Source organism: Mustelus asterias, chromosome 25, assembly GCF_964213995.1.
Source record: "Mustelus asterias chromosome 25, sMusAst1.hap1.1, whole genome shotgun sequence".
Classification (NCBI taxonomy): domain Eukaryota; kingdom Metazoa; phylum Chordata; class Chondrichthyes; order Carcharhiniformes; family Triakidae; genus Mustelus; species Mustelus asterias.
The window spans coordinates 22,032,877-22,051,831 of record NC_135825.1 but is presented as its reverse complement, the minus strand read 5'-3'; the positions used below and the strand labels follow the sequence as shown (position 1 = coordinate 22,051,831).

Genomic DNA, 18,955 nt, shown 5'->3' with positions numbered 1-18,955 from the left:
GAAGGAGTCCTCCAAAATAATGAACTGTGGTTAATAATTAATTGATCATCAATGAGCTGTTTTTTGGGATTGCAGGTCCCAGAGACGAGACTTCAAAACAAACTGTCACTGACTACCTTAGTGCCTCCCTGCACAGATCAGAAAATTAGAATGGCTCTAGGAAGACCTTGCTTTAGGGGTCCATAATCAGTGGTTTAGATTTAGTGCAAGAGGTAGGAGCTTTAGAAAGGAATTGAGGGAAATTATTTCACCCAGAAAGTGGTGAGGATCTCTGAGCACGATGTCTGGAAGGCTGGAAATCGTCTCCTCACCTGGTCCTGTTTATTCGATTCTCAAATGGCCTGCATTCCAGGAAGGACAAAGAAAATGCTACAAAGATAATCTGAATCTCTTCTTGAAGCATGGTAGCATTGGCATTAATGCCTGGGAGGAGCTTACAGCCAACATTCAAAATGGCCACCACTCGTCCATCAAGCCACATCATGCTTTGAGTCCAAACAGCTTAATGATGAGGCAGAGGAGCGGTGGAGAAGAAGAGGAAGCAAATCCCACACTCCGGATCTCAATACCTCACAGGACATCCTGCCAAATGTGCCCGCCCAGTGATGTGCAGTCAAGAATCAACCTGGTCAGTCACACAAAGAGCCATGGCAGAAACTCAGGATCCCGAGTAAATGGCACCCTTGAATTGAGGGTCAACCAACAACCATGATGTTAGTAGGGATCTGGAACTTACTGCCCGAAGGGGTGGAAGAGGCAGAAACCCTCAGATAATTTTTAAAGTGCTTGGATATTCCCTTCAATCAAAACAGCTAGAAAGTAGGAATATGTTGTTTGGCTACTTGTCAGCCAGCTTAGACGTAATGGATTGAATGGCCTGTTGCTTATTGTAAATTTCTGTGATCAACTTTCTTTTCTTCTAAACTCCAGGAATATAAGCCCATTCTATCCAACCTCTCCGCATAGGACAACTCTCATCCCAGGGATGAATCTAGTGAATCTTTCTTGCACCTGATTTGATTTATTATTTGATTTGATTTATTATTGTCACATGTATTAGTATACCGTGAAAAGTATTGTTTCTTGCACACTATACAAAGCATACCGTACATAGAGAAGGAAAGGCGAGGGTGCAGAATGTAGTGTTACAGTCACAGCTAGGGTGTAAAGAAAGATCAACATAATACGAGGTAGGTCCATTCAAAAGTCTAATGGCAGCAGTGAAGAAGCTGTTCTATAGTCAGTTGGTATGTGACCTCAGATCTCCTCTAAGACATGTATTTGCTTCCTTAGTTAGGGAGACCAAAACTGCATACAGTATTCCAAATACAGTAACCCATATAACTGCAACAAAACTTCCTTACTTATATGCCCCAATCCCCTTGCAATAAAAGCTAACACACACTATTTGCCTCCCTAATTGTTTGCTGTACCTGCCTGTTAGCATTCTGTAGTGTAATATTATAAGGAAGGGTTGGGCAAAAGAAAAGGACCAGAGGAATAAAAATGGTTAAACAAATGGAAAATTGCACAGATTCACCTTCTTAAAGTTAGTGGGATGCTTGTTCGAATGAAGAGAAAGTTTCTGTGTGTTTAGAGTGAAGCTAATGTAACAGGAAGGCAAATTGTTAGTGGATTTTCAAACAATTAACTTAAGCTTTGTGGATTTTCTTTTCAAGGTGACTGTGACAGACCTCCAACATTAGAAAATGGATCACCAACTGACCAATTTGTTTCTTTGATGTCATTTCCTGTGGGCACGAGTGTTGGTTATAAATGCGACCCAGGTTATGTTTCCCAGGAAGGACGTTCAATAATTACTACCTGCTTGGAAGATTCAACTTGGACACCATTGCAGGTCACTTGTAAACGTAAGCGATCAGATTAATTTTCTTCTTTTCTCCTCGTATACTTGTCTAAAAGAAATGACTTGGCTGGATGAGTTGGATGACTGTGGGGAGTTTGCATGTTCTCCCCGTGTCTGCGTGTATTTCCTCCGGATGCTCTGGTTTCCTCCCACAGTCCAAAGATGTACAGGTTAAAATTGCCCCATGCTAAATTGCCCCTTCGTGTCCCAAGATGTGTAGGTTAGGGGGATTAGCCATGGTAAATGTGTGGGTTTATGAAGATGGGGCACGGGAGAGGGTCTGGTTGAGATGCTCTTTTGGAGAGTCGGTGCAGACTCGATGGACCAAATAGCCTCTTCTACGCTGTAGGGATTCAATGATTCTATGATAATAGCATCAAAACAGTTAAAAATGCAATTGAGGGTTTGAGTCACTCAATAGTCACTTACCATGGAGCAGGTTTTGCAATTAATTATTAAATCTGATTTCAATCCCCCCTTCCAGGTTGTAACAAGTAAAAAAAGGATTTGATAAACTAGAGTCGCCAGATAGAGATGCATAATCTTGAAGTTAGAGCTCCACCATCCAGGGGCAATGTCACAAAGCATTGTGGGTAATTCTCCCAAAAACTGTAGGGAGAGATTAACTGAAAATTTCAAAACCAAGATTGATAGATTTTTATAGATTTTTGTTAGGCAGGGGTATGCAGAGTTACAGAACCCAAGACAGATTGAATAAGTTAAGATACATATGCGCAGATCAGCCACAATCCAGTTTAATTTCTCAAGGGGCTGAATGGCCTATTCCTGTTCCTATGGACACTGGTTATTTTTAGCAATATGTTAAATCCTTCATCCTTTGGTTACCGACACTCCAGCAAGTGGAAACTTTGCTTCATATCTACACTGCTTCAACCCTTTTAAGGTTTATTTGTTGCAAAAAGGCAAGCATGGTGTCCCTCCGAGTCTTTAAGGAGGCCAGCCTTTCTGAGGAACAGTAGATGATCCTTAAGGCAATTGATTATTTTCCCAAAGAGAGCCATTTGCTTCTTTGAGTGCTGAAGCTCCAAAGAGCAATGTTGTTCAGGGCTTTGCTGGGACTTATTTCTTCAGTCTGAATGTGGCACTTCAGGCATGGTATTCCTGATACACCTTACAGGCATAATGCCATTGCCAGTTTCATGCAAATAACTCTATTCTCTGGCTTTGGAGCAAAATCTCTTGCTTTGAGTGAGAAGAAAGAACAAAGAAAATTACAGCACCGGAACAGGCCCTTTGGCCCTCCAAGCCTGCATTGACCATGTTGCCCGACTGAACTAAAACCCTCTACCCTTCGGGGATCATATCCCTCTATTCCCATCCTATTCATGTATTTGTCAAGATGCCCCTTAAAAGTCACTATCATATCTGCTTCCACTACCACCCCCGGTAGCGAGTTCCAGGCACCCAGCACCCTCTCTGTAAAAAAACTCGCCCCGTACATCTCCTTTAAACTTTGCCCCCCACACTTTAAACCCATGCCCCCTAGTAATTGACTCTTCCATCCTGGGAGAAAGCTTCTGACTATCTGTCCATGCTCCTCATAATCTTGTAGACATACATTGGTTCCAGTCCATTGTACCCTCAGCAAGTTTGGGACGACAAAGTCTACATTTCTGTTAGTTGAATTAAGAATGCTTTAATACAGTAATGATTTTATTACAACCTTTTCTAACCACTTACTTTGTTCCAACAAATTGTTACCCAAGTCAAAATGGGTTTTGTAACTCATGACTTCTGTGTGTCATCCTTGGGACTGCAAACCTTTTCTGTGTAAAGTTCTGTATTATTGACAACTCTATTTGATTCACCTTTCTGGTCATTCTTCAAAGGGAATCAATATGCACACTTCTAGTTCTGGGGATATCAAAAAAAACCCATGGAAAAGAGAAAGAAAACTCTGAAATCAAAATTAATGTTAACATGTTTGCAAATTAATGATGATTAGCGTATGTTTATTATTTACTAACTTCAAGTCGAATAGATATGTTCTGTAAACTATTGCAATCTGCTCTATCACTTGGCTGCTACTGTTTATCTATAGCCTTTAATAAACTTGTTCTGTAGTCTTTAAACTCAGCAGTGTTTCTGAAAATGCCCTCAGCAATGATTTGATAATCTGAGAAGTGAAATGGCTGATTCATTATCCTAAATTTAGCAACTAGCATTCTCGTTCAACACCAGGCAATGCCATATGTGGTGCATATAATGTCATTGCAGTTCATAAGGAACAAGGGCTCACTTTCAGGACTGTTCTCTGGTGCTGACAGAGAGACAAATATTTAGATAAAGGCTAAAAATTGAATAGTATTGAGTGTGCATGTGTGATGGCTATTTGATTTGTCCGCTTATTAAAGTATTAAGAACATTCTTTGGATGCGTCTTTCTTTTCTCTCTCTGCTTGAGGAACAGTTTGGTTTATGCTGCTTCAAGATATTGTTTTACACTTCCTGAAGAGAAGACCAAGGGAATGAACTACTTCATCAAATAGGATCAGATTAGAGTCTGCAGATTAGAGCAGTGGTGAACCATAGAACTATAGAATCCCCACAGTGCAGAAGATGGCCATTTGGCCCACCGAGTCAGAATCAACTCTGCAAAAGAGCATCTTACCCAAGTCCACCGCCCCGCCCATTTTACCATGGCCAATCCACTTAATCTGCACATCTTTGGACTGTGGGAGGAAACTAGGGCACTCGTGGGAAACCCACGCAGACACAGGGAGAACAAGCAAACTCCACACAGATAACGACCCAAGGCCAGAATTGAACCCTGGCACTGTGAGGCAGCAGTGCTAAGCACTGGGCCACCATGATCTAGGTGGAGATAATTAGAATCAGGTAAATTAGAAAAGGAGTGCTTAAATGGCTTTTTCTAACTGTTCCCCTTGGAGACTGAGGCATATTGCCACAGCTTGAAGATGCAGTGGGGGGGATTTTAAGGCCTCGCTCGTCCCGAAACCGTAAAATCCTGCACAAGGTTAACGGACCTTTCCAATTGTCCACCCTCGCCTGGCCTTTGGCTCCAGACAGCAAAGCAGCCGACAACCAATTATATCAGATTCAAAGGCAGGAAAGTGATCACTGGACAATGGTGACACATTAGTTTAATTCCCCTTTGACTGACAGTTTCCATTGCGGTGGTGGGTGTTGCAATTTCCAATGCTTTGGTCCAGCTTCATTGTTTGTTTGGTGCTGAAGTTGAACTTGCAGCATGTAAAGCACTGCGGATGGTAATTCCTCTGGAGTTCCCCAAGTATTTCGTGCAGTAGGTGCAGAAAGATGGCACCAGCTCAACGAACCGCGACATTTTCACTGAGGCTGGCTACAACCTTATGGCACTTGGACAACCATCCATCTGCAGTGTTAAATTTGGTGCTGTTTCCAATGTGAATAGAAAGCACTTCCATTCAGTTAAAGCTCTGTCTATACATAGCAATGTAATGAAAACAAATATCCGTTCTCAAAGAAGCAGTCAAAATTGCCTTGTCACACAGACGTCCAGGGTGCCTGCGTTATTTAAAAGGTCAGATTGACTGGGCAGAGGATTACTGATAAATCAAGGCTGATGACCCCAGTAAGAAAGCATTGACAAGAAGCAAATTGCAAACACAATGAGGCATGTCCTCAATGAATGTAGGGCTCAGTGTGTTTATACTAAAGCATATTGTGAGGAAATGAGGTGGATATTAGGATCGTAACATCTGCTTGACCCAACAGACATAGACACTGAATTTGTCGATTAGCAGTATAAGTTTATCAAGCTCAATTAGCATACACCCATTGATACTTAACAATGGCAGTGGTATAATTGGCGATTCCTGATGCTTGTTCTTCAGAGTCACTGGGCATCATCTTCTTAAAGACTTGATTAGTTTCTTAAAGACTTGATTAGTTGTAAGTATTCGCATTCCAACCATTATTCATGTAAATTGAATCTGTGTCTTTATAAGCTCTGTTTGTGAACAGAATTCCCACTCACCTGAAGAAGGGGCTTAGAGCTCCGAAAGCTTGCGTGGCTTTTGCTACCAAATAAACCTGTTGGACTTTAACCTGGTGTTGTTAAACTTCTTACTGTGTTCACCCCAGTCCAACGTCGGCATCTCCACATCATCATCTTCTGGACATTGTTCTAACCATAGTCTTATTTTCTCTTGACGTTTGTCAACGATGTCTTGAAGTGTTCTTCTTTCATCCTGTTGAGAAATCCTTCTCAAGCCATATTAAGCTACCGTCATCTCTGGTTATCATGATTGAGCCAAAGTTACCTCATGGATGTCCATATTCATGTCCTGGGTCAACATGTAATCCCACCCTCTTCCCTCCACCACCAACCAGTTATTTCCTCTTTTCCCCCTTTTTGCAGACAATTCAAAGCTCACATGTCTGCTAACATCAACCAGTTTCTGCAATTTTGCGCTATCACTGTATCAAAAGTCGCTTGATCTTGCCTCACATGCAATCTCCAATACTAACCATGTTAGAGAACTCCTAGCTCAGCAGTTTCATATCATTTCTCCTTCTGCAACTGCTGAGAATGTCTACAATAGGAGTAAAGTTATAACTATATTTTAGCATCTTGGAGCAATCTTAACCATCATGCTTTGCTGCATAACTTTTAACTGTGTGGTTACCCCGAACCAGATTTTGTGTAGTTCATGATTTAGATCGTATTATCCAAAGATGCATAAATCCACGTCAATGCTTGGATTGCTCCAGCAAGTTGATGTTCTATAGCTCAGCAATAGTATACTAAATAACTGTGGTCTGCTGCATAACTGGAGCACAGAAAGACATAAATTTGCAGCAGGATAAGGGGGTTAGCTTAACTGCAGAACGAGTTGAAGCCGTGGGGTGGCACGGTGGCACAGTGGTTAGCACTGCTATCTCACAGCACCAGGGACTTGAGTTTGATTTCCGGTTTGGGTCACTGTCCGTGCGGAGTCTGGTTCATTTTGGCAGGTCAAATAGGATGGCAGAATATTAATGATAGGACTCTTGGCAGAGTGGAAGATCATAAGGATCTTGGGGTCCGAGTTCATAGGACGCTCAAAGCAGCTGTGCAGGTTGAGGCTGTGGTTAAGAAGGCGTATGGTGTACTGGCCTTCATCAATCAAGGAGTTGAGTTTAGGAGTCATGAGATGATGTTGCAGCTATATAAGACCCTGGTCAGACCACACTTGGAGTACTGTGCTCAGTTCTGGATGCCTCAATGACAGGAAGGATGTGGAAGCCATAGAAAGGGTACAGAGGAGATTTACAAGGATGTTGCCTGGGTTAGGGAGCATGCCTTATTAGGATAGGTTGAGTGAGCTTGGCCTTTTCTCCTTGGAGAGACGAAGGATGAGGGGTGACCTGATAGAGGTGTATAAGATGTTGAGAGGTATTGATCGAGTGGATAGTCAGAGGCTTTTTCCCAGGACTGAAAGGGTTGCCACAAGAGGACACAGGTTTAAGGTGCTGGGGAGTATGTACAGAGGAGATGTCAGGGGTAAGTTTTTCACTCAGAGGGTGGTGGGTGCGTGGAATGGGCTGCCAGCAATGGTGGTGGAGGCGGGTTCGATAGGGTCTTTTAAGAGACTTTTAGATAAGTACATGGAACTTAGTAAGATAGAGGGTTATAGGTAAGCCTAGTAATCGCTAAGGTAGGGACATGTTCAGCACAACTTTGTGGGCTGAAGGGCCTGTATTGTGCTGTAGTTTTTCTATGTTTCTATTCTCCCTGTGTCTGCGTGGGTTTCCTCCGGGTGCACTGGTTTCCTCCCACAGTCCGAAAGATGTGCTGGTTAGGTGCATTGGCCATGCTAAATTCTCCCTCAGTGTACCCCAACAGGCGCTGGAGTGTGGCGACTAGGGGATTTTCACAGTAACTTCATTGCAGTGTTAATGTAACCCTACTTGTGACTAATAAATAAATAAAATAAATGAACGTTAAAAAGTGTAAGAATTATGCGAAACAAGGGAAACTGGAGCAATGGGCCTTAAAAGGTGACAGTCGATGTTCTCAACATCAAAGCAGTATTCAAGTGAGTAAGACACTAATGGATCCCTTATAAAACTGAGATCTGTGGGAGTTAAAGGAAGGAGCCTCCAGTAACAAGAATAGCTGGCAGGTTTGTGGTTATCACAGCCAAACATTACAGGCCTAGGACATCGCAGCAGATGCCCTGCACTGAAATGGCCTTGGCTTCACACCACTGGAGTTTCTGATGGCTGATGAAAATAGTCCCACATTTGTGCAAAAGTTGATTGTGTTTTGTTTAAACTTAGTTTGAAGACAGGATCTTGCTAACATGGGGTTTTTGGATCATAAGATTGAATTATGTATTTGTTTTGCCAATGTTTTGAAAATAAACCCAACATTCTGGAACAATTAAGCAGCTTTAATGTTTATATTCCTATGAATTACATAGAAAAATCCGTTGGCGATTTTGGTCTTTGATAACATCTTTTTTTTCTGTCTCGTGAGAAATTGTGGTAATCCCCCTGGGCATGGACACTTTGCCCCATGGGGAGTGCTGGGGGTACAGGCTGGCACTGCCAGTGTACCCATGCCTAGGGAGCACCACCCCCCCCACCGCCCGACCCCCTGGGGAGCCCCGATTGCCCCCCCCTTTACTCCTGCGGGGTCAGGCCGCTAGTTCCCCAAAAGTAGGGAGCTAGTCTGAAGTGGAGTGAAATACTCCTGGTGGGGTGGGGGATGCTAGCAGCCCCGGAGAATTCAGTCCTGGGCCTGCTAATCATATTAAAATAAGATGTAAAGCACTTATCTGGTGTTCCTGCCGGTTTCCAGCGCAATTCAGACGGTGCCGGAATCTGGTGCTGGGAGATGCACGCGCAGCAGGAATGCATGCGCAAATCCCGTGAATGCCCGGACGCGAGATTCTCCCACCCCACTGCACTATAAAATTAGTATGGCGGGGTGGGAGAATCGCCCCCAAAGTACCAAAAGGTACCAATAAAAAAAGATTGAACACGTTTTCTCTTACAAATGGCAAGATAACTCTTGTTCAATATTTTGATTCAAGATTTCAGAGTTTGGAATAAGGAATGACCATTAACCAATCAAATGTCTTCCAATCAGTCAATCTTCCACTTCTCTTGCTTTTGTTTCATCTCTCTGAGTCCTAAAAGCAACTAAGTAAAGCTTCTGACTGGATAACTGCCCCCACATCTCTATAACGCCTATGTTGCTTTCTCCTTTATCCAAGTAATACAGGAGTGCTTGTGTTCCAGGGAAAATTTGATTATCTCTTTCTCTATTTATCCGTATTACCCTCATTTTGAACCAGATATTTATCCAGCTCCTATTTGAGAAAGTCAATTTAAATGTTATAATGATATTTGTGGTGGGAATCCTATCCATTTATCCAAAGCTCTGCAGGAGAAAAATCCTGCTGAGGTCTGAGTGTGTGGTACTCAGCCCTGGGAAACCTTTTTGCTCTGAGAATAAGGGCAACGACCGAACTGAGAGACAACATGAATTTTCCAACTGATGCCCTTACCAGTCTAACTCTGTGGATATTTTAGGGTCAGAATAATTGTCTAGACTCCCAATGTTACTTCCAATCTCAGTGGCCTGCCTACATGCACCTTCTTACCCATAACCTGCTTAGTTTGGGTACTCCCTGAATGAAAATAGTCCAAACCTCATTATGGTCTTAATCCAGATATTAGAAATGAATACTAGAGGAGAGACTTGTCTTCAGTATTAATACAGTAATACAGTAAGCGATCAATAAAGTTTGAACAAACTGTGTCCTGAAAAGAAATTATAATCTTTGGAGTGCTTTTAAATAATAGATTTTCAAGCTAATGGTGTTTTGGCTTTTATCTTCATCCCTTGTGATGTCCCAAACTTTAAATTACTCCCTGTAAAAATAAATACAAGTTTTATTTTCTCTTAGCTTCTTGTTTGTGAGAGGGAGGGGGTGGTCCGTGAAAATGCTTTAATGTGGTTGGCTGCTTGGACATCACTCCAGTTCCACACTGGACATGACAATCTGTTGCAGTATCCACACAGATGAAATTATCACCAGGTTATTGTTGACCCTGCAACAAGCCTTGCTACGTGGTCAGTGGCAAACACACTTGTTTCATCACTGCAAAATCCTGGCCCCACAACTTCCTGACTTGGAAATGCATCGACTTATTTTTATTGTCACTGGTTCAAAATTATGGAATTCTCTCCCTAAAATCAGTGTGTGTGTACCCACTCCTCAGGGACTGCAGCAGTTCAAGAAGGCAGCTCACCACCACCTTCTCAAGGGCAGCTAGGGATGGGCAATAAAAGCTGACGCAGCCAGCAACTCCCACATCCCGTAAATTAATTAAAAAATATATTTTGATGTGGAAATTTTCTCCTCTGTTTCCTTAATTAAAAAGTTCTAAAGTTTAAGTTTCATTGTAATTAAGCTGATGAGTAACAGTGTGGTCATTTCTTAAACGAGGTTTATTATTTCTTTGATATGAAACATGTTATTTCGATAGCTTACACTTATGATACTGGCAGAAAGCTCAACTCATTTTCTACTCAGCTTTGCTGCCCTCTGTGAGCTCATGATAATTAGCAAATAAAATAAAAATTGCGCTGGTTCTAAAGACTAAGAGAATATGCTTTAGAATTTTGCACTATGCAAAATATACCAAATCATCACTAAATTCAATAAAAATATAATCCAAAACATCGATTAATCCTTTACTACACATGTTGAGTTGATGGCAGAGCTTGTGACTTGAACTTGTTACAAATGAAGTCAAATCACCTGAAAATTGAAGCTACTGTAACAATAACATGCTGCAATTGCGATTAAGGTAATTGCAATGCAGTCAGTTTATAAAAGTGTCCAACAGAGATAAACATTTATTCCCAGCATATAACGAGCATTTCAATTCACTAACTTGCATCCCGGTTAAAAATATTCTTAATTTTAAACTGTTATAATCCAGGTCAGAAACTCCATGGTGTTTTATGAAGTCAGCCTAGACATAAGTTTTGCACTTTGAATTTGGTGCAGGTAAGCATAATGGCCGAAATTTTACCCCCTCGCCCACCTTGGAATCGGGGCGGGTGAAGCTCGCAGAACAGAATTCCCCATTTTACGAGCCTCACCCAAGCGAAGTCATAAAATCCCGGCAAAGATGTTTCCTTTCAGGAATGATTCAAATGACCCACTAAGGAGCATTTATCAAACAAAGTTTATTTGAGAATACAGTTAAAACAAGTAACAAGAAAAATCAGCAATAATTTTTACCAAATTACAAAAATACAACTATAACGTTGTATAAATCTTAACACTTAAATATACTGTTCCAACTAAACACCCCCCTACAAACAGGCTTCACACAGGAAGCGAGTATGCTCATGTGATGCTGGATCTTACAGTTTTGCAGCACCAGCTGTGAATCAGTCCTTTGGATGGAGACTTGAAACTCTGCCTTCCCAGTCCTGGAGCTTCCAGCGCACGTCAAGGTCGAGATAGAACCACTGCTTGCCTCTAGCTAGCAAACCACCGACAGCAGAATTTCAATTCCAGAGAGAGAGGCGAGAGAGACTGCTTCCAGTCTGCAGTCCAAACAGCTTCTAACAAACTGAAACCAACCCTTGGATTTTCCCTATGAAAAAAACTGTTCCAAGGTTCCACCAAACCTGTCAATCATTCTTCCCCTTACTTAAGGATGCTCAGGGATACCTCAATAAGGTTTATGTGAAATGTTACATGGTAGAGATGTGATCAGTTCTGATTATTGTTTCAAACCTCAAAGATTAAAGGTCAAAAATTGCAGTCAGTGTAAATAATTACTCATCTTGTAAAAAGAAAACTGTTTGAACTAATCTGCTTGGTAAAGTTGCGGAGTCGAGGATGGTTCAAATACTGGATGATCTTATTTGGCATTTTATTGAATTTAAAGGTTTTTGGTATATCGCACTGTCCATACTGCATAGAATCCCTACAGTGCAGAAGGAGGCCATTTGGCCCATCAAACCTGCACCGACAACAATCCCACCCCGGCTCTATCCCTGTAACCCCATGTATTTACTCTGCTCTTCCGCCTCACAGAAAGCATGGCTATTCAACCTAACCTGCACATCATTGGACTGTGGGAGGAAACCGGAGCACCCAAAGGAAACCCACGCAGACACGGGACGAATGTGCGAACTCTACAAAGACATTGATACAAGGCCAGAATTGAATCCAGGTCCCTGGTGCTGTGAGGCAGCAGTGCTAACCACTGTGCCACCGTGCTGCCTTAATATGTTGGGATTTGAACCTGTGTCCCCAGGTCATTAATCTTAACCTCTGCATTACTGGCTCAGTGACATTGTCACAATACTACCATCTCTCCACTTCGAAAGGAGGTGCTTGTGGCCTTCAGAATGTACTTGGTTTTTATTTTTTGCTGGTTATTAGGAGTTCATAATATTCAATTGTGCTGTCTTTAAGCTTTCTAATGCTGTTCTTTTATCAGCTGTTAGCTGTCAGCGTCCTCAACTGTCTGAAAACATCAATATCGTGTCTGGATTTGGACCAACATACAAATATCAGGACACCATCATCTACCATTGTACACGAGGTTATAGAACATAGAACATAGAAAATATACAGCACAAACAGGCCCTTCGGCCCACAAGTTGCTCCGGTCATTTCCCTACCTACCTAGGCTTATATATAGACTTACCTATAACCCTCAATCCTATTAAGTCCCCAGGTACTCATCCAGAAGTCTCTTAAAAGACCCTATCGAGTTTGCCTCCACCACCACTGATGGCAGCCGATTCCACTCACCCACCACCATCTGAGTGAAAAACTTACCCCTGACATCTCCTCTGTACCTACTCCCCAGCACTTTAAACCTGTGTCCTCTCGTAGCAGCCATTTCAGCCCTGGGAAAAAGCCTCCGAGAATCCACCCAATCTATACCTCTCAACATCTTGTACACCTCTAACAGGTCACCTCTCATCCTTCATCTCTCCAAGGAGAAAAAACCGAGCTCTCTCAGCCTATCCTCATAGGGCATGCCAACCAAACATCCTTGTAAATCTTCTCTGCGCCCTTTCAATCATTTCCACATCCCTCCTGTAATGAGGCGACCAGAACTGAGCACAGTACTCCAAGTGGGGTCTGACGAGGGTCTTATAAAGCTGCATCATTATCTCCCAACTCCTAAACTCAATCCCTCGATTGATGAAGGCCATGTAATGGTTGGGAGTAGGATTATTGAATGCAGTGAGAATAACACATTTGTACCATCGCCACCTATTTGCGTATTATGTGAGTAACCATCTCTTAACTTTGAGGGTTGAATTAGTTCTGAATTGAATTCTGTAAAGTCTGTTTAAACAATGGGCCAGGTTCTTTGGCAGGGGTGGGAGGCAGATTATTAGTGAGCTGCTTCAGTGTTCACTCTCGCTCTGAGGCTGACCAGCATGTTCAGGTTAATGTGCAAATCCTGAAGTTGTGGTCTTTCACTTGTAGGCTACACTGTGGCTCCTCCTAAATACTGAAATCAATCAGAATTTCAACTTTCCTTCCTCCACATGCTGTTTCAAACACAATCAAAATGTTATATCAGGTGTAAACTGGGTTTTTAATGGCAAAGTGATCAATAGAGTTTGAAAAAAATTATAATTTTGGGAGTGCTTTAAATAGATTTTCAAGCTAATGTTTTTTTGGCTTTTATTTTAATGTAAATAATGTAAAGGAGATAGAGTTATGATCACTATCCCCAAAATGCTCCCCCACTGAGAGATCTGACATCTGCCCAGGTTCATTCCCTAATACCAAATCAAGTACAGCCTCTCCTCTTGTAGGCTTATCCACATACTGTGCCAGGAAGCCCTCCTGAACACACCTAACAAACTCCTCCCCATCTAAACCCCTTACCCTAGGGATATTCCAATTGATATTTGGGAAATTAAAATCTCCCATCACGACCACTCTGTTATTATCACATCTTGCCAGGATCTGCTTCCCAATCTGCTCCTCCACATCCCTGCTACTATTGGGCGGCCTATAGAAAACACCCAGTAACGTTATTGACCCCTTCCTGTTGCGAACCTCCACCCACAGAGATTCCGTAGACAAACCCTCTGAGGCATCCATCTTTTCTACAGCCGTGACACTATCCCTGATCAACAATGCCACTCCCCCACCCTTTTGCTTCCTTCCCTGTCCCTCCTGAAACATCTGAAACCCGGCACTTGAAGTATCCAGTCCTGTCCCTGAGATAACCAAGTCTCTGTAATGGCCACCACATCACAATTCCAAGTAGTGATCCACGCTCGAAGCTCATCCATTTTGTTCACTACACTCCTTGCGTTAAAATACACACATCTCAACCCTTCGGTCTGAGCGCTCCCCTTCTCCATCACCTGCCTATCCTCCCTCTGACACCGTCTACAAGCCCCTTTTATTTTTAAGCTAACCTCCTCTCTCCCAGTCACCTCATTTTGATTCCCACCCCCCAACCATTCTAATTTAAACACTCCCCAGTAGCCTTCGCAAACCTTCCCGCCAGGATATTGGTCCCCCTGGGATTTAAGTGAAACCCGTCCTTTTTGTACAGGTCGCACCTGCCCCTAAGAAGGTCCCAATGACCCAGGAACCGAATCCCTGATCCCTGCTCCAATCCCTCAGCCACGCATTTATCCTCCACCTTATTCCGTTCCTTCCCTCACTGTCTTGTGGCACAGGCAGCAATCCCGAGATTACTACCTTTGCGTTCCTACTTCTTAACTCCCTACCTAACTTCCTATATTCTCTTTTCATAACCCCTTCCCCTTTCCTGCCTATGTCAGTGGTACCAGTATGCACCACGACCTCTCCCACTTCAGGATTTCTTGGATACGGTCAGAAACATCCCTGATCCCGGCACCAGGAAGGCAAACCACCATCCGCGTTTCTCGACTTCCTCCACAAAAACGCCTGTCTGACCCCCTCACTGTAGAGTCCCCTATCACCACTGCCTTCCTCCTCCTTTCCTTACCCTTCTGTGCTAAAGGCCGGACTCCGTGCCAGAGGCACGACCACTGCTGCTTCCACCAGGTGGGCTGTCCACCCCAACAGTACTCAAACAAGAGTACTTATTTTTAGGGGGCACAACCACTGGGGTACTCTCTACCACCTGACCTTTCCCATTCCTGACTGTGACCCACTTGCCTGCTTCTTGTGGCCCCGGTGTGACCACCTGCCTGTAACTCCTATCTATCACCTCCTCATTTTCCCTGACCAGACGAATGTCCTCGAGCTGGAGCTCCAGTTCCCTAACTCGGTCCCTTAGGAGCCACAGTTCAACGCACCCAGCGCAGATATGCACTTCTGGGAGGCTAGGAGGCTCCACGACCGCCCACATCCGGCACTGAGAACAGCAAACTGGCTTCACATTCATAATGCCTCTTTTCCTCAGATTCCACAGGGAAAGAACTAAGATTTAAAAGTTGAGAAACCTGCCCTCCCTCGCCCGTTTCCTCCTAAGCCTGTTGAGCCAAAGCCCTTCATCTCTCACTCTGCTACCTGCTCACTCTGCTACCCGCTACAACGCTGCTCGCTGAATAGTGCGTTCTCCTCTTGAACCCTCACTCGAACTACCGACTGACTCCAGGCACATGCGCACAAAACATTTTTAAAAAACGCTCTGTTTCCCTGCTGTTTAAAAAGTGTCCATTCTGCGTTCCTTCTCTGTTGACTGTCTCCACTCCGCGTTCCTTCTCCTTTAAATTGGAGAAAACATTCTGCAGAGACTTGTAGGGCATAGTGTCACCAATGTCTTTTGGGCTGCTTTCACAGCTGGCATTTTAGACCAACGGTAATATCTTTTGCGGGAAACTGAAATATTGTTTGAAGAGTGGTGCAAAGTGAGCCATACTTATTTTGTTTAGGAAATGCAAAGTCCACAGGGCAAGCAGCATCATCTGGTTCTGTATTTCGAGTGTGGATAGGCCTCCACTGACTCTATGGATTGGACAGTGTTCCACGATGCAGTGCACAGTTTGCTCTCTCCAACAGGAACATAGGGGACTGCACTAATGTCCTAATCTGTGGAGGTTGACCAAGCATTCACGCCATGCTCCCCCATCAATTACCCATGCTTGTCTGGGGAAGCTAATGATCCTTCCAGCAGACTAAATTTCAAAGGAAGTTTCATGGGAAGAGTTCACACAAGAAACCGAAAGCAAATGAGCCAGGGTTCTGTTGGTAATGTTTTTGTTTGAATCAAAGGATGTGTGGTACAAGACCCACTTAACACAAAAACCTCCAGTGTCCTACTGAAGGAGCACTGTCTGAGATGTCATCATTCAGATGTAGCATTACACTGTGGCCCTATCTGTCCTCAGATGGTGCAAGGTCCCAAGGCGTTACAAATAAGTTTCCTGTGCAGTATTGATCCCTCAACCAACATCTGTAAAACAGATTATCTATATTAGTGAATGGGCAAAGATCTGGCAAATGAAGCACTATGTGGGCAAATGTAAAAATGTTCACTTTTTGGCAGGGAGAATAGAAAATATTTTATCCGAATGGTGAAGGGTTGCAGAGCTCTGATGCAGAGGAATCTGGGTGTCCCAGTGCATGAATCTCAAAAGGTTAGTATGCAGGCAGAGCAAGTAATTAGGTAAGCTAATAGAATAATGGTTTTTTTAGTGCGAGGGAATGCAGTACAAAAGTAGGGAGGCTGTGCTCTCTTTCCTCCCTCTGCGCCCTTGCCGGATTCTGTTACCATTTGTGATGGGGTCTTTGCTGTGGGTACGGTTAGGGGTACAAATATCAGGGGATGGTAATTTTTCCAGAGAACATTGGACCTTGGGAATAGTCTGCAGACTCGTGTTGTGGATGCTGATTTGCTAAATTTCTTCAAACAAGAGCAAGATGCATTTTGGATTAGGGTGGTCATCCCCTCTTGCACAAGGTGATACTTGCAATTCAGGGCGTGTGCTGTTCTGAACTAGTTTTAACCAGAGATGTGATGGAGAGGGATTTCCCCCTTTTTTGTTTTTTTTGTCCTCACTGGAGATAACGGTTTTGGTTAAGTTGGAGAATATACATTGTGTGTTACAATATCTCAGTCTGGAACAGGCTGGATGGATTTAATTGCTCATCGTTGAACACATACAGGAGAGAATTGAAAATGTCCTACATTGTGTGGCAGTGCATTCGTTCACAAGTATACTGTCACTGAATTTGACAGATTTTAATCCCTCAGTGAAGTTTTGATCTGACAGTCAGAATATTAATGACTTTCATTTTTATCTCCAGTTATCACATGTGATGATCCTGAACCCATCAGTAATGGGAAAATTTCATCGCCCAGCGGAGATGCATGGCAATATGGAATGATAGCAACATATTCGTGTCTTGATGAGTACACATTGATTGGTGAACAAGATATTTCTTGCACTTCTTCTGGGAAGTGGAACAAGGGGCCACCGTTATGCAAAGGTATTTAAGTACATAATCAGAATTGGTTTCAATTGCTTTTTTCACCTAGAGTTACAAAGGTTGTTACTTGATGTTTTAGCATTTCTGCCGAGTGAGGGAACCATGGTTCACAAAAGAGGTGGAATGTCTTGTGAAAAGGAAGAGGGAAGCTTATGTAGGGATGAGGAAACAAGGTTCAGATGGCTCGATTGAGGGTTACAAGTTAGCAAGGAATGAGCTGAATAAGGGGCTTAGGAGAGCTAGGAGGGGACACGAGAAGTCCTTGGCGGGTCGGATCAAGGAAAACCCCAAGGCTTTTTACTCTTATGTGAGGAATAAAAGAATGACCAGGGTGAGGTTAGGGCCGGTCAAGGACAGTAGTGGGAACTTGTGTATGGAGTCAGTAGAGATAGGCGAGGTGATGAATGAATACTTTTCTTCAGTGTTCACCAAGGAGAGGGGCCATGTTTTTGAGGAAGAGAAGGTGTTACAGGCTAATAGGCTGGAGGAAATAGATGTTCGGAGGGAGGATGTCTTGGCAGTTTTGAATAAACTGAAGGTCGATAAGTCCCCTGGGCCTGATGAAATGTATCCTAGGATTCTGTGGGAGGCAAGGGATGAGATTGCAGAGCCTTTGGCGTTGATCTTTGGGTCCTCGCTGTCCACGGGGATGGTGCCAGAGGACTGGAGAATGGCGAATGTTGTTCCTCTGTTTAAGAAAGGGAATAGAAATGACCCTGGTAATTATAGACCGGTTAGTCTTACTTCGGTGGTTGGTAAATTGATGGAAAGGGTCCTTAGGGATGGGATTTACGACCATTTAGAAAGATGCGGATTAATCCGAGATAGTCAGCACGGATTCGTGAAGGGCAAGTCGTGCCTCACAAATTTGATAGAATTTTTTGAGGAGGTAACTAAGTGTGTTGATGAAGGTAGGGCAGTTGATGTCATATACATGGATTTTAGTAAGGCGTTTGATAAGGTCCCCCATGGTCGGCTTATGATGAAAGTGAGGAGGTGTGGGATAGAGGGAAAGTTGGCCGATTGGATAGGTAACTGGCTGTCTGACCGAAGACAGAGGGTGGTGGTCGATGGAAAATTTTCGGATTGGAGGCAGGTTGCTAGCGGTGTGCCGCAGGGATCAGTGCTTGGTCCTCTGCTCTTTGTGATTTTTATTAATGACTTAGAGGAGGGGGCTGAAGGGTGGATCAGTAAATTTGCTGATGACACCAAGATTGGTGGAGTAGTGGATGAGGTGGAGGGCTGTTGTAGGCTGCAAAGAGACATAGATAGGATGCAAAGCTGGGCTGAAAAATGGCAAATGGAGTTTAACCCTGATAAATGTGAGGTGATTCATTTTGGTAGGACAAATTTAAATGTGGATTACAGGGTCAAAGGTAGGGTTCTGAAGACTGTGGAGGAACAGAGAGATCTTGGGGTCCATATCCACAGATCTCTAAAGGTTGCCAGTCAAGTGGATAGAGCTGTGAAGAAGGCCTATAGTGTGTTAGCTTTTATTAACAGGGGGTTGGAGTTTAAGAGCCGTGGGGTTATGCTGCAACTGTACAGGACCTTGGTGAGACCACATTTGGAATATTGTGTGCAGTTCTGGTCACCTCACTATAAGAAGGATGTGGAAGCGCTGGAAAGAGTGC

The 18,955-nt window shown here is 43.4% G+C and overlaps 1 protein-coding gene across 6 annotated transcripts in view; it reads left to right on the top strand.

Annotated features, from left to right (window-relative positions):
* LOC144511860 (C4b-binding protein alpha chain-like) overlaps window positions 1-18,955 on the top strand; it is a 40,217-nt gene that overhangs the window by 2,291 nt on the left and 18,971 nt on the right. For all 6 annotated transcript variants that reach the window (XR_013500915.1, XR_013500916.1, XR_013500917.1 and 3 more), the window contains exons 2-3: window positions 1,680-1,871; window positions 17,139-17,321. Coding sequence is in view for 2 of the 6 variants with exons in the window: in XM_078242257.1 (XP_078098383.1) it covers window positions 1,680-1,871; window positions 17,139-17,321 (375 nt within the window). In the remaining 4 variants the exon portion in view is untranslated. The remainder of the gene's footprint in view (window positions 1-1,679; window positions 1,872-17,138; window positions 17,322-18,955) is intronic.